We start from the raw sequence: 16474 nt of genomic DNA, 5'->3' as shown, positions 1-16474 counted from the left end.
TTTGAATGTTTTTGAAAATGTTTGATCATTTTTGGAAACTCCCTGTTGAAAGACAACAGGGACGCCAGCTTGAATGTGGTTAAATCCACCCATCTGGTATAGTCTGAGTCAGGAATAACACAGTGATTTGGCAGGATTTGAGAGAGTGCGTGCCTCAAACAAATGAAATGAGAAATATGGAATAGGACCACGATGGAAATAAGCTCTCTGGGCTTTTTAGAGTTATCCTTTTGCCATTGTGCGTGTGCAATGGAACATTGGTGCACCGTGCATTATGTTCCTGTGTCTGTAAAAAACGGATGGTGTGTGTGGGGTTGGCTAGAGTCTAGAGCAGTGGATCCCAAACTTTTTTAGCTCAAGACCCAAAAGAGAAATTAGACGTTTGCGGTACACAGACTAGTGAAAATAGGCGATCTACAAGCTCACAACGCGATGCGAAGCGTCGTGTTGGGATCTTGTAGATCTGCTCTAAAAAGCGAGAGAGCTTATTTCCATCGTGGTCCTATTCTATATTAGGAGTGAGTTTCTCATTTAATTTGTTTGAGGCACGGACTCTCTCAAATACTTCTTAAACATTTGTTTTCTAATTCATGGAATTTCTTAGATTTTTTTATGAATTGTTTTTGAAAAATGTTGTTTTGACATTTACACGTGACCCATACAAATTTGTCCAAACCCACTGTTTGGGAAACAGTGGGCTAGCTAGAGTCTGGAGAGATTTTCATCTGACCATGTGGTGAGATTTTCATCTGACTAATTAACGCGACAGCCATTCGGCTGCCGTTTTAAGTGGTCAGATGGGTGGGCCATGTGGATTTTCAGAGAATGTTTTATTTAATGTATTATTGTTAGTTATGTCAATGGGTCTCAATGGGATTTTAATGACCAGAAAAGAAAAAACACCATGTTGTTTTTATAAATATTGTCAATGTTGGGTGGAAACCTTATATGTCACTTTTCAGGATTCAAATTAAAAAGTAGCAAAAGTAGCAGATCTACAAGCTCAAAACGCGCTGTTTAGTGCCGCGTTTCGAGCTTGCAGATCTGCTACTTTTGATGCTTGATGCTTTTGTGTGACGCTGTAGTATGATCACGTAGGGCGTTTTTTTTTTACAAAAGAACACAAACAGTTAAAATATGGAGATATTTTAAGCAGAGCTTTCTGCCCCCACAGCAACAATATTATCATTCAAATGTTAGTGATTTACCAATTATTTGGAGGCCCCAAAATCGGCCCACAGGTTGTGAATCACAGGTCTAGCGAGACGCACAGGTTCAGCATATAGTACTCACAAGAGGAACTTCTCGTCCCACACCGGGTTGAGGTTTCCAAAGATGGTCTTGGTTCGGCGTTTGGTCTTGCCCACCTGGACTGTGACGTACGGATCACTGGAGCCGGTCTTATCTTTGGCCTGTAGTCCCTGGGCATTCATGACTGAAGGGTGGAGAAGGAGGGGGATGGATGGAGGGTGTGGAGCGAGAGAAGAAGAGATCACAACGGTTAAAAAATACAAGTGCATTTGGACAGCGAGTCCTCCAAGACAAGTGGTTTTCAACCCTTTTCATATCGAGGTCCATTATTTATTCGGCATTTGAGCCACAGAACGACCGTTTGATGAGATGTAGACTCTCAGACCCAAAACGTAAATATTTTGTTATCGTTGGATAAGCTTTTGTCCATAATTCCATGCTGTATTGATGTGGTACCAAGCAAGAGGAGAGATAACAAGTAAACGTTGATCAAAGGAACAATTATTCTATATCTCTAATTATGTAGACTTCTTGCAAATTAAGTAATGCTGATGTTTAACAATAGTTTAACTCTTGAGAGCGTGTAAAATGGACCCATAACACACCCGGATGTCATGGAAACTAATGACATCCAGGCAAATCTTCGCCCCTTTTCCAGTGCGATGCTGAGAGAGCTTCTACCAATTCGAGGGGAAGATGTACCGTATGGTGTGAGTATTTCACTTGCATATGCACATAAAAATAGATGTCTGCAAACTGGAGAAATAATCTATGACCACAGTCCAAAGTATACATGAGAATTAGCTTGAAGTAAATCAAACTTTTCTGGAATGGAAATACTCTTGTACAACAGCACATCCACCCCACCCCCACCCCTGGCCTTTTCGCAATCGCAAGCAATCCCAAAACCATTATAGCCATAGGTTTAGAAGGTTCAGCTGTGTATTCCCTGTGGACAGCACACGCCACCCAAGAGAGACGAAGAAAGGGAAAAGCAGAGAGTGAGTGAGTGAGTGAGTGAGTGAGTGAGTGAGTGAGTGAGTGAGTGAGTGACTTCAATTATGCCATGACACACCTATTTTTGCGTGTTTTCCCGTGTAAAGAAAACAAACAAACAAAAAACACATAATTATGCAGAATGAATTGTGGGTGGGAAAAGGGTATAACTGAACAAAGCCAGGAGTAGGGTTACAGTGCTTTCAACAGAGGGCGCTATGATTAAATCATGCACCGAGGCATCTCCCATTAAGCAGCCACAGCCGCAGAACAAAATGCCATTATATAAGAGTTGTAAGTCTAGACGAGACGTGACATATCTGCATGTGTGCATGTGCCAGCACACCCATGAGCCCATGATAAATCACTAAACACACTGCAGCATAGCGCACATATACAATGTACACATGCACCCGTCCCCTACACACAAAAACACTCAGACACACAACAGACACACACACTTGTACTTTCATTTTTTAACCTTAACCCGAAAACCAAAAATACCAGATCTACAAGCTCAGAGAGCTTGTATATCTGCTGTTTTCAGTGCATGACAACGGTACGCAACTGTATAAATCAGTATACAAGTATAGTAATACAAGCACACGCACGCACACACACACACACACACACACACACACACACACACACACACACACACACACACACACATCCAGAAGACGGAGAGACAGTAGTATTTCAGTGAACCATAAACGGGAAGAAGGACAGTGGAGGCATTAAATATGTATAAGTGACAGGCTAAATAATTCAGGGGACATAATATATCCCCCAGCCACACAGGGTTGCTACAAATGAGGAGCTACGCTGTGCGCTGCGGGCCCAGGGCACGTTCCAAATCAAATGCCTTCCGTCCACAAGACAGAGCGATGAAAGAGAGACAATATGGAATATATATATATATATATATATATATATATATATATATATATATATATATATATATATATATATATATATATATATATATATATATATATATATATATGTATATGTATATGTATATTATATATATATATATATATATATATATATATATATATATATGTATATATATATACACATACACATACAGATACACACACACACACACACACACACACACACACAGTTGTTGTCGAGCAGAAACCTCTTATCTTCATATTTTAACTTTGGGTGTGTTTTCGTAAATTAACGCCCTACTTTATCATACTACAGCGTCACAAAAAAGCATCAACAGTGGCAGATCTACAAGCTTCGCGACGTGTTTCGAGCTTGTAGAGCTACTACTTTTGCTATTTTTGAATTTGAGTCCTGAAAAGTAACAGTTTTGGACATAATGAGGTTTCCACCTCGACAGAGACAATATACTCTGCGTGTGTGTGTGTGTGTGTGTGTGTGTGTGTGTGTGTGTGTGTGTGTGTGTGTGTGTGTGTGTGTGTAAACAAGCTATTAAAATGATTCAATTAGATGAATAATATCGTATTTCCTTTGATATGTCCGTCTGTCACACGCAATGATGCTGGCTGTGTTGATGTTGCCGTGTCCTGTCTTCTATAGTCATCATGTGACCAGTGCTGTGCATGACCGCGTCTGTCAGCATTTACAGCACATGTAGAGCTGTACCTAAAGCCTGTTAACTGATTATTTGCCAACATGTCGTCATAAATGTAGGTATACATTATACATTCTGCATTTAATGTTGGTTTTAAAAGAGTAGTGTGTTTTAAATAGCCGGCGGCAATATGAGCGGTATTTATGTGTGTTTTGTAAAGTCCACACGGGCGCACTTTTGTTATTTTTGCCCTGAGGGGAAGATTGCCTCGCTGAATCTGTGCTTCATAACTACTGTAGTAACTAGCGGGCACTGTGTGTGTGTGTGTGTGTGTGTGTGTGTGTGTGTGTGTGTGTGTGTGTGTGTGTGTGTGTGTGTGTGTGTGTGTGTTTGTTATGGGTATTGTGTTATAAAAGCCTGCACTGGGGGCCCACTGCAACTAAGTATCACCATCGCCCTTAAGGGGTCCATTTGGTTCCATTTGTACACTCCTGGAGATATAAACCCATCGAGAAACACTGTCAGCTAAATGCCTCAAGTATGAATTAAAAGGGTCCATTTGGTTAGTGTCCATATGCTCTCGGAGTGAGGTGGGGTGATCTTGTACTGCTATTTTTTTATTTAATTTAGAAAAAGTTTATAACATGTGTGGGAACATCGTGTGATATTTTTGAAAATGATAATTTAGAATGACATGACCAAAAACAGGGATGCCAGGGTTAAAGTGGTTAACACTTTGGATTTGACTGTGTGCATTATGAAAGAGCACTGCTATGTCCCAGTCACCCCTGAGCAAGGCAGGAAAAACCCCTCATTCAAATGACAACTATGAGAGGATAGCGTTGCTGTCGGGCAGAAACTTCTATATTTTAACTTTTTGTGTTTTTTATAAATTAACGCCGTACTTGATCATATTACAGCGTCACAAAAGTATTTTAAAAATAGCAGATCTACGATCTGCTATTTTTGCTATATTTGAATCCTGAAAAGTAGTAGGAAATCTAGCCACATTTAAATTGAGTTTTACTAAATAACAGTACACCTGTAAAAAACACCAGAGTATCAATTTAAAGGTAAGGTAAGTGGTATTTCTTGAAAAGTAACCGTTTTGGACAAATGAGGTTTTCAACCGACAGAGACAATAGACTGGTTGTCAAAGTGGGGTCCAGCAGGGTTTCTTGATAGGGTTCTAAATGGACCCTTACAGGTCTGCAATCTCTGAGAGTTACGGGGGTGCTTGAATCAAATGGTTTGAGCACCACTGGGGGATTGAGGAATGGAGTACAATGGAAATGAGTGAAAGAGATGGCGTTTTCTCACTGCAAATGTGCTTTAATAGGCCCCTGCTTCATCATCTCCAGTATGGCAGAGTGAAATGGGCGGTGACTGGCGGAGAACACTGGCAGGTAAATGGACAGGGCGATTGGCAGACATATCGGAATTAGCTGATTACTGAACTTGTATGGGTCTCGTATATCATAGCCGGTGAGAAATATTTAACACCAAAGGCTCTCAATTATCCACATTTCAGCTGACACAGGCTATCTAACGGTCACAGCGAGAGAGAGAGAGAGTGAGAGAGAGAGAGAGAAAGAGAAAGTGCCTCCCAATCAATGGCAGTTGGTGTTTATCAAAATGGATAATAAATAAATAATGACTTGATGAATACATCTTAAAATGGACAAGTTCGATACCAGGTCCTGAAAGGCAGATTAAAGCCGCCCATGTTTTTCCTCACGTCTTTCTCTCTCGCTCCCTCTCTGTCTTCCTAATTCCCTTCGTGTCTCTCTCTCTCTCTCTCTCTCTCTCTCTCTCTCTCTCTCTCTCTCTCTCTCTCTCTCTCTCTCTCTCTCTCTCTCTCTCTCTCTCTCTCTCTCTCTCTCTCTCTCTCTCTCTCTCTCTCTCTCTCTCTCTCTCTCTCTCTCTCTCTCTCTCTCTCTCTCTCTCTCTCTCTCTCTCTCTCTCTCTCTCTCTCTCATTGACATTGGCAGAAATGCAAGCTGGGCAATAAGTCAGAGACGAGCGGAGCCGGAGCCCGGCAGGTTACCATGGAGATGGATGAGAGTGAGGACCAAGGGGGTCTAGCAGGACTGTACAGATGTTTCACAGCATACAAGAGGCTCATGGATACAGATGTTTCACAGCATACAAGAGGCTCATGGATACAGATGTTTCACAGCATACAAGAGGCTCATGGATACAGATGTTTCACAGCATACAAGAGGCTCATGGATACAGATGTTTCACAGCATACAAGAGGCTCATGGATACAGATGTTTCACAGTATACAAGAGGCTCATGGATACAGATGTTTCACAGTATACAAGAGGCTCATGGATACAGATGTTTCACAGTATACAAGAGGCTCATGGCTGCAGATGTTTCACAGCATACAAGAGGCTCATGGATACAGATGTTTCACAGTATACAAGAGGCTCATGGATACAGATGTTTCACAGTATACAAGAGGCTCATGGATACAGATGTTTCACAGTATACAAGAGGCTCATGGATACAGATGTTTCACAGTATACAAGAGGCTCATGGCTGCAGATGTTTCACAGCATACAAGAGGCTCATGGATACAGATGTTTCACAGCATACAAGAGGCTCATGGATGCAGATGTTTCACAACATACAAGAGGCTCATAGATGTGTAACCACTTAAACCACTATTTTATACTTTGGCTATTAAAAATAGCAGCTATTTTTGAAAAATCATCAATTTGTGCAAATCTTTGAATATACATATTTTTAAAGCAAACATGTTTAACTCAAATATTACTTCTGGGGGTCCCTGGAACAAAAACATTTTGAGATGGGGGTCGGCGGCCAAATACATTTTTGGGGGGTGAAAAAGTTTGAGAACCACTGAGAGAGATATATATACATATATATATATATATTAGGCATGTAACGATTTATCGTATATCGATTTAAATCGATTCAAAGTGGTGACGATTTAAATCGATGCAATAAAATATGACATCGCGATGCAACCAGCAGAGGGCGCAATCGAGTCAGACTCCCTACCTTGTTCTCCGCCTACTATTTTGTCCGCTCAGGGCCACCATAGCTGCCTGCGTTCGTCTCTTCTTCACTCACTGAATGGCAGGCTATGAACGGCAGAGTAGGGTTCACGTCCTCTCAGGCTATGAGATCTAAACAACTAGGCGATCGCAGTGCATAAAGAGGGAAATGTGCGTCGCATGTAAACATGTTTATTTGATTGATGAATTGCCCAAACTATACCGTTTACCCCCTCCCCCGTCTGACGATGTTGTTAGCTGTCTGATTTAAACTCTGTAGGAAACATACAACTGATAAGGCTTAATGAAAACGGCTAATTCTGGAGCCCCTCGGTGCGGCTGCAGAGTACAATGAATAATAATCTAATTTAATAATTTAACAATTGTATCAGACCGCTGAAACGCCAAACTCCTTTCAACACTGTCTTTCAGATATATAGCGAATTTCATTGATATTAATCAATTAATTCTTATCTAATCTCATTTGGAGCAGTTTAAAACAGTTTCCCTTATTACTGTACATAAATGTGTTGTTTTATACAGAATGCTGAGAATGTAGCATAGATAAAAAATAACTTGTAAATCCCAAGGCTAAGCCTCAGTTTGTTTATTTGAAGGTTTTCTTTATAATTTATTTAATCTGGGATATATGTTTTAAAATTCATTTATTTCATAAGACTTATATATTTAAAGTTATTATTTTACAAATAAAAAAGTATATGTCTTAATGTGACAGTTAATGCATGTACCTCGTGAATAAAAAGGCTTTATTTAATTTCATGTATTAAAAAGAGGATAAGAGAAAATGTAGTTTTTTTAAAATACATGATTTTTGTAAAATAAATAATCAAGGTTTTCAGTAATTTGTCTGGAAAATAAATGTGCTAAAAAAATCGTTAAAAAATCGTGAAGAATCGTATTGTGAACCTCGAATCGTGATTCGAATCGTATCGTGAGTTGAGTGAATCGTTACATGCCTAATATATATATATATATATATATATATATATATATATATATATATATATATATATATATATATATATATATATAGATAGATAGATATAGCATATATATAGCAAGTGTTTTCATAAAACTGTTAGGGTTTAGAAGACATTTTGTGAATTGAAACATCAGGCCTTAATGGGTTAAATAGCTGTGTATAATGAGATGTAAAAGTTGGTGTTTTTCACAGTCTGGCTGTGGGTGATCATCACGCCAGCCTTGGGAAATGGCTAAGTGATCATGTGCCCAAAAAGGTTGCCCACCCCTGCTATAGAGACACTTTGAACTCCATGCACTTCAATGGAAGTAAGAGCCCATTAGCGCTTGGCGGAATGGAAGAGTGGTGCGTTGTGTGGCTGACGCTTTTCTTTTTATTGGCACAGAAAGAGTTGAAAGTGTCTAACGTTGGAGGAGCTGCTGAATCAAACATCACCTGTCTAACAGCAGCGGGTGACTTTAATCAACTGTCTCAATGTGAGCCAACCAATTAAAAGCTGTGTACAAGGCTCTGATGGAGAACCTTACGGTACAGCATATGGTTTCAGCAAAATCTCAGATGCAGACTAACCTTGCGTCACCACGGAGGAAAAGCCAGGTTTTCATTCTAAAACTGAGCCATGTGTTCCGGTTAAGCAAAAAGGAGAACAAAAAAGGGTTCTGGTGGTGGGGAATCCCCACACAATGTGAATCAATAAGTTTAGTCTCGCTAGTTGTGATACGAGTTAGAATAAAAGATGGATTATACCAAAAGAAACAAAAGGATTATACCAAACTAAACACATTTTAACCTAGGGGAATCATTGTGGAGGTGCACAGCTTTTGGTTTCGGCCACCTGATGACGTAAAGTTATTTCCGCTGCAGAACGGATCAGAAAACCGAAATGGTATTGATCCCAGGCTACAGTACAGTAGGTGCAGACTGTTTTTTGATTGATGAGGTCTTTTTTTTTACCTTGCAAATGAGTTTTCATTGATATACCGATAAATAGGGACGTAAAGTATACTATCTTAGTTTCATTGATCCAAGCCGGAACACAATCGATTGATCATTAAAATAAACATGCTCTGAAAGTGCACACAGCCCAGCCATCTGACCCTTTAACACGCCTAGCCATTATTGTAAGATGAAAAAAGGAAAAAAATAACTAATAATAATCCTGATTTGATTAAAGCCATAGGAGGGGAAGAGGTTGGTTTTGTTTTGTTTTTGGTCAGTTGGCAGCCAATCAACTGGCTGGCCTCTAACTCATTCATGGCTGGCGGTCACGACTCATTCCTCCCACTGCCCCATGTCCCTCTGAGCTGAACGCAGTCGGCCTCTTCTGAATGTCTTCTCTTTCCCTTTGTGAACAACAGGTTCCTCACACCAAAAGCTGTGACTCATCGGCCACTGTGACGGAAGGGGTACCGATCCGTTAATAAAACAATAAGGTGGGTCAAAGAGCCACATACTGTACTGTAGGACAGGGATACGTTCGTTATTGTAGCCTGGCATTGGCCAGACTGGTAACATAGATTCATTCTCACTTTCCTTTCCGGTATCAGTCTGGACTTCGGCCCGAGTATGAGAAATCAGAAAATGATCGGGCCAATCAGTGACTATGTTTGAACTGCTGTCCGTACAACAGTGAAAAGCATCAAGATCATTTTCCGATTTCTCATACTCGCTCCCTATGTCCCGAAGTCCAGACTGATACCGGGGAAGAACGTGAGAGTGAATCCACATTATCAGTCTGGCCAATGCCAGGCTAACGTTAATGGGATTCAAGCAGAAACCAGTCTTAAGTCCAAGAGTGGTGGAAAGTAACTAAGTACGGTATTTAGTATTTACTCAGGTACTGCACTTGATTTGAGGTACTTTTACTTTACTTGAGTATATACATTTTTTCTATACTTTACATTTCTACTCCACTACATCTAAGAAGCAAATATTGCACTTTTTACTCCACTACATTTATTTGAAATCTGATAATTTGTCTCAAACGAAGTTACTTTGTTGATTTAGATTATCATTACAAAAACAAACATACATAAACCAATGTAGTAAAAAACAATGTTTTACCTACAACCTCCCGTTTGATGCAATTTAATCGAAAACACCCACCGACTGCCCTTTCTAACAAATTCGAATTATGCTCAAAGTGTTTTTTTATTTACACTTGGGTCTAACCCTTGCGTGTTAATGTGTAACACCCACTCAGTACAAAAGTGATTCTGTTTTTGTTTTGTTTAGACGCAATGAATCACCCAATATTGGATAGTGAATCAAGCAAAGTGCGATTTTGCAGTTCCCCATATTTCCCAATATGGGGACCTGAATCAAGCACAATGGATGGTTTTGAGGGATCTTTGAGGCAGAGCCCGTAAGGAGCTGACGGTATTTTATTATGTACTGTAGTTAAGATGTATAGGACTTGGCCCTCATTTCTACACAGCGAAACTCTAAGCTTTACTGCCTTTTTGTGGCTCTTGTAATGTATTTAAAATTTAGTGCCAGAGGCACCGTGGAGGAATCGAACTGCACAAAGTCTCCAAAGTGGTGGGCTGGAACTCCAGGACGTCCCTGCTAATATATGCCCTTATACAGTGGTGGAAAAAGAATACTCAAATGTTTTACTTAAGTAAAAGTATCAATACTGCAATACAGAAATACTCTATAATAATAGAGTAGTGCTGATGCCAAAAGTAGAAGTACTCATTATGCAAATATCCCATTTCATGAGTGTTCAAAATGTATCAAAATCTTTTGAAAATAGTAGATCTACAAGCTCACAACGTGTCGCAAAGCTACACTTCGGACACAAAGTAAAGTGGTTAATGCATGTTTTGTATAATCAAAATCTACAAAGTAACTAAAGTTTTAAGATAATTGCAGTGGAGTAAAAAATACAATAGGCTATGTGCCTCTGAGTTGTAGTGGAGTAGAAGTAAAAGCACTGAAAATTGAAAATACTCCAGTAAAGTAAAAATGTATCCTCAAATTTGTACTCCAGCACGGTACTTGTGTAAATGTACTTGGTTATTTTACACCACTGGAACGTTTACCCCCGTGCCCCTGCTAACAGGCCCTTCTAAAGCAAAACTATGGCTAAAGCTCACTCAAGATTTAAGAGTTAAGTAAGTGTGGGGTTTGCTGAGCAGCAACCTTTTCAACGTTCCTGCTGAAAGACGGCCAGCAACACTTTAATAAGGCTTCCACCAGTCGATTCCTAGTGCTCCACACTGATCTCCCCGAGGAATCTCTCTACAGCCTCTCTAATGCTCCCTCACTTATGTCAGCAAGAGTAGAAACATGGTCTAGCCCGGGCTAGAGGTGGAACTCCCACTGGGGGAGAACACCACAGGGCTGTGTGCACTCTGCACGGCACACACTGTTAGTTTGATTCTGGAGGGTGCGGCTATACTGTAAAGGAGCATTTAGAATGAAGGTTAGAACGGAACCGAGTTGACTGCCGACCGATCAACAGCGGGGGTCTCACTAGCAGTATTGCATTTGTTGACTTAAAGGGATAGTTCACCCCCAAAATGACTTTTTTTATCGATTAGTCACCACATGGAGACTTGAATTCATGTATATTTTTTTTGTTTTGATATTTTTGTGTTTTTGGCGCATTCCTAAGCCAATAATTCGATTGGCAGCGGTTCCGGTAGGAGACACAAAGAGTCTCCTTTGTGTCTCCTACCAGAACCACTGCCTACCGGTCCACTGGTCATCAAATTATTGGCTTTGGAATGCAACAAAAAAAAAATATGTCCATGAATTCAAGTCTCCATGGGATGACTAATCGATAGAAAAAAATAAATTAGAACACTATCCCTTCAAGTGAAATTATCAATACTGCAATGTACAAATACTACTTGATGTACTTGAGTAAAAGTACACAAGAATTGGTATCAAAATGTACTTAAAGTACCAAAAGTAGAAAGTACTCATTATGCAGAAGGTCCCATTTCACAAGTTTTCAAAAAAATCTTTGAAAATAGCAGATCTACAAACTCACAATGAATGTGAATGTGTAGATCGGCTATTTTCACATTGACTAAATGTACATAGTGACTTTCCACCACTGCGCACGCCCACATGCCCGCACACACACACAGCTATCCTCAGCTAATGCTGAGGATTTCACTGTGAACAGCACAACACTTCAAATGAAAGCCTAATTACATTATTATCATCATCAACATTATGTTTGGGGGCTACGGATGGAAATGAGCTCTATGTTAAATCTGGTATACTTACACATAATCATGACTATGTTACTCATAATCATATTAAGTGTTCATTCATTTGCACTGTCCCTGCCAAATACAACAATAAAGTAAAGTTAACAGTCAATTAAACGTCTTCATGATCGATATGCAGAAACACAAACCTCAGCATCAACTTTGAACCTCACAGATCGAACCCTGTAGATCTCATCAGTTTCAACATACCACCCTGGCTCATGTTTCCATCCTGCCCTTTACAAACATCCATTCACTTAATCAACTAGGGCCATAACATTGATTTTCCCCACACACATTAGAATGAAAGCATTCCCATTTCACAGTATGATGAGCAAACTATCTATTCAAACAGTCAGGAGGTTAGCTCTTATAGCAGAGGTGGACAACCATGTCTTTTGCGAGCCTCAGAGTCGATCACTGGATGGTTTGAAAAGTAGTATTTTCCCCCCGAAAAAAAAGCAGATCTACTAGCTCACAACGTGTCGCAATGTGAACCGTTGTAAGCTTGTAAGCTCGGCTATATTCGAAGAGAATACGTATACAATAGGGCCCTCAATTTAGCTTGATTCAGTTTCCCATATTGGGAAATATAGGAAACTGCTAAATCTCTCTTTGATTCATTCTAAACATTTATATATATTTTTAACAGCATCACATTTGTACTGAGTGGGTGTTACACATTAACAAGCAAGGGTTGAGCTGGGGTTAGAGTGACCCAAGTGTAAATGAAAAACACTTTGAGCATAATTCACATTTGTTAGTCTGTTTAGAAAGGGCAGTCGGTGGGTGGTTTTGTTTAAATTGCATCAAACGGGAGGTTGTAGGAGGTAAAACATTGTTTAACAACTAATTTTCCATTTCCTGACCCTCATAAAAGATTTCTTAGTTTGATATAATGCATTTCCCTGTGGTCCTGTTATGCTTGTTGAGCAGTTTCCCACCGTAAAATTGTCTATTATATACTTCTTCCGAGTCTCAGCTTGACATCAATATATGATTTGCTGTAATAGTTTGTTCCAATAATAATATTGTGTCTTTCTTCCTTCAGCTTGTGTCAAGATGGGATTTTTTTTGCCCTTTGCTGTCTACTCTGTTGCCACCAAAAATCTGCATTATTGTATTTCATTCATTTTTATTTCATTTCATTAATCTATATTATTATGTTACGCACTGGAGGGCATAAGCTCTCCTCGCCTATTGCGAGGTGATTTTGAAAATCAGTGCAGACGGAGGTTATTGCAGTCTGCAGGGCATTTTTATGTGAACGAAAGCTCACATTAACGCTTAAGAATGAACGTTAGCAATGTGAAATGCATCGATTATTGATTCACGTTAGATGAGGTCCATTCTTTAGATATGTTAGATTTTATCCCCTGGCTAAAGGAATGTATTATTTTGTAATATATCGACTCTGTTGGGTGGAAACCTCATTATGTCCAAAACGGTTGTTTTCAAATAAAAAAATAACAAAAATAGCAGATCTACAAGCTCGAAACGCGTATCTTCGCGCCGCGTTTCGAGCTTGTAGATCTGCAATTTGTTATGCTTTTGTGTGACACTGTAGTATGAGTAGGCGCTATAACAAGTAGGGTGTTAATTTACAAAAAAAGTTAAAATATGGAGATAAGAGGTTTCTGCCCGACAGCAACAATATATTTTGAAGTGGACTTGCTGACCCTGCTCTGGAGCAGCTGGGTTAACACCAACTTTTCAAGATTAGGTGCAAAGATGTCTGAAAACATGAACAGTTTATTGGAAATGTCACCCTACTAGCTCCGTGGGCTAGTGCCCATAATTGTTTATTCCACAATTCAGCTGACCATGTTTTGTATCTTCCCTGCGTTGAGTATTTGCATGTATTGAGCTTCTACTCCACTACATCTCAGAAGCAAATATTGTACTTTTTACTGACCACTATATCATGCACCTATGCAATATTTTATCTACAAGCTCTCAATGAGTACTTTTACTATTTTGATGCCAATCCTTTTGTACCTTTTGAATGTAGGCATTATACTTTTAATAGTATATTTTTTATAGTTTGGCATTATAACTTTTACTTAAGTGAAAATCAGAGTACTTCAGCCACGACTGAAAACATCTCAATTCACTGTTATAATATCCAGGGTCCCGCTGAACTAGGTTTGCCCAGTTCAATTTGCTAATGTTTACATCTATTTTTTTGACTTCTTCTTAAAAACCTCCCAAATATGCAATTTATTTCCCATGCAGTTGCATTTTTATTATCATTTGAACTCTGTTTGTAGGGAGTTGCTTCTATGTTTTATTCATTAGTGTAAATGTACTGAACCAACAGCGGTATTAATCAATGTAGAGGCAAAAAATGAGGCCTTCAAGAAATGTGCTGTCTCAAACAAAACAGTGTAATAACAGCGTGGCTTCGCTCCGCAATTGAAAAGGCTTTCAAACGCTAGATATATCTATAAATCCACAGAATCTCTGAGAGAGAGAGAGAGAGAGAGAGAGAGAGAGAGAAAGAAGGAGAGAGAGAGAGAGAGAGAGAGAGAGAGAGAGAGAGAGAGAGAGAGAGAGAGAGAGAGAGTGTGAGTGTGCGTGTGTGTCTATGTCTGTCTGTCTGTCTGTCTGTCTGCCTGCCTGCCTGCCAATCCTGTATCTCGAGAACCGTTCAACCAATCGACTTAAAACGTGTGTTTTAACTTCAATGTAGTAACTTTCATCAGTATTTTTGACATTTCCTAGTGAAAGAGGAGCTGTGAGCATCTCAGCCAATCGCAGCGATGGGATTGGGGTAGAACTGCACCAGAACTTTCCACCTCCAGACAGCGGCTATATGCTTGTCTTTTAAGCAGCTATGAGCACCTCATTTTGGTGTTGCCAAGTAACCATGAGATGCTGGAGGTCAAGTTTCTGTTACTGTATTGACTACTCCTCAACTCAAAAGGATTCAAAAACACATTTTACAGTGTAAAATGCTCCATGCATCACACCAGATTACTTCCACATTCCGCACGTCTTGTTGACATCTTTCTTCAATCGATGATTGGATAATGTTACATACATTATATAAGCTAATTTAGGGCAAAGCACAAGCTTATAATGGAGATCATCATTCCCCCCGAGAAGAGGGGGTGGGGCTTTGGCGGTGACGTTCTGTGTCCACCATTTTGAACATCGTCCCAAAGCTATTTTTTTCTGCTCTGATGATTGAGGAGCGAGGAGGGATATCTGAGAGCAGTGGTGGAAAAAAGTACTCAAATGTTTTACTTAAGTAAAAGTATCACTACTGCAATGTAGAAGTATACTCCGTTACAAGTAATAGTCTGGAATTCAAAATTTACTTTTACAAAATTTACTGCAAAAGTACAAAACTATTGGTAGCAAAATGTACTTAAAGTACCAAAAGTAAAAGTACTAAAATGTTTGAAAATAGCCGATCTACAAGCTCACAACGCGTCACGATGCGACGCGTTGTGAGCTTGTAGATCGGCTATTTTCAAATAGCCTAGGTATAAAATAGGGCTAAAGTGGTTAATGAATGTTTTATAATATAATAATTACTACCTGCAAAGTAACTAGTAACTAAAGTTTTCAAATAATTGTAGTGGAGTAAAAGTACAATATTTGCCTCTGAGATGTAGCAGAGTAGAATTAAAAGTACTGAAAACTGGAAATACTCCAGTAAAGTAAAAGTACCTCAAAATTGTACTTAAATACAGTACTTGAGTAAATGTAGTTAGTTACTTTACACCACTGCTGAGGAGCTGTGACCGAGGAGGGATACACAAAGAGCAGCCTTTCCCTGAAGATTTTTCAGCTCAACGCCAGGACGTTAATTACTCCACCCCTACATCTGGCAAATTAAGGCAAGAACACGGGGAGCCTAAATTAGGCTATGTTTATTTCATCCACAACCCTTTTTGTTATGTCATAGATCTCATTAACAGCACCCTCCTAACATGTGTGTAACATCATACATATAGCAACTGTACTGCTATATGTATGGGATGTACATGTGTGTTAGAAAAGGTTGAGGTAACAAAATTCACGATGTTATTTGTTATTTAAGTGAAATAAATGTGTTTCATTGTGACAGTGGCTTGGAGGGGCGGGTGGGGGGGGGGGGGGGGGGTGCTAAATCAGTTACAGTATGCAGTGTGGGGGGTTGCATAAATGAACAATAAGAAAATGCATGAATTAACTAGAAAAAGTGCTCCTCGGAGGCAGGTAGGTTATTGTGGCCTCCTGGTGGTGCTATAATAGGCCAATGTGAAAAGGTAGCCATTTATTCTTCTTAGGCCTTGCACGGCAATCGGACACTGCATTCATGATTTGAGGCATTTTGTTCAAAACCATTGTTTTGCTAAATTAGACCTGCTGGTGGCGCTATAACAGGCCAATGTTAAAAGGGTGGCATTTGCTCCTCAACATA

At 39.6% G+C, this 16474-nt stretch overlaps 1 protein-coding gene across 1 annotated transcript in view; it reads right to left on the bottom strand.

Moving 5' to 3' along the window:
- unc13c (unc-13 homolog C (C. elegans)) overlaps window positions 1-16474 on the bottom strand; it is a gene marked incomplete at its 5' end in the record, with an annotated part of 241227 nt that overhangs the window by 175340 nt on the left and 49413 nt on the right. The window contains one exon of the mRNA XM_084046368.1: window positions 1294-1435. Within this exon, the coding sequence (XP_083902494.1) occupies window positions 1294-1435 (142 nt within the window). The remainder of the gene's footprint in view (window positions 1-1293; window positions 1436-16474) is intronic.

The sequence above is a fragment of the Gymnoscopelus microlampas genome (assembly GCF_963454915.1).
Source record: "Gymnoscopelus microlampas genome assembly, chromosome: 1".
In the NCBI taxonomy this organism is placed as follows: Eukaryota; Metazoa; Chordata; class Actinopteri; order Myctophiformes; family Myctophidae; genus Gymnoscopelus; species Gymnoscopelus microlampas.
This window is presented reverse-complemented; position numbering and strand designations above follow the sequence as displayed.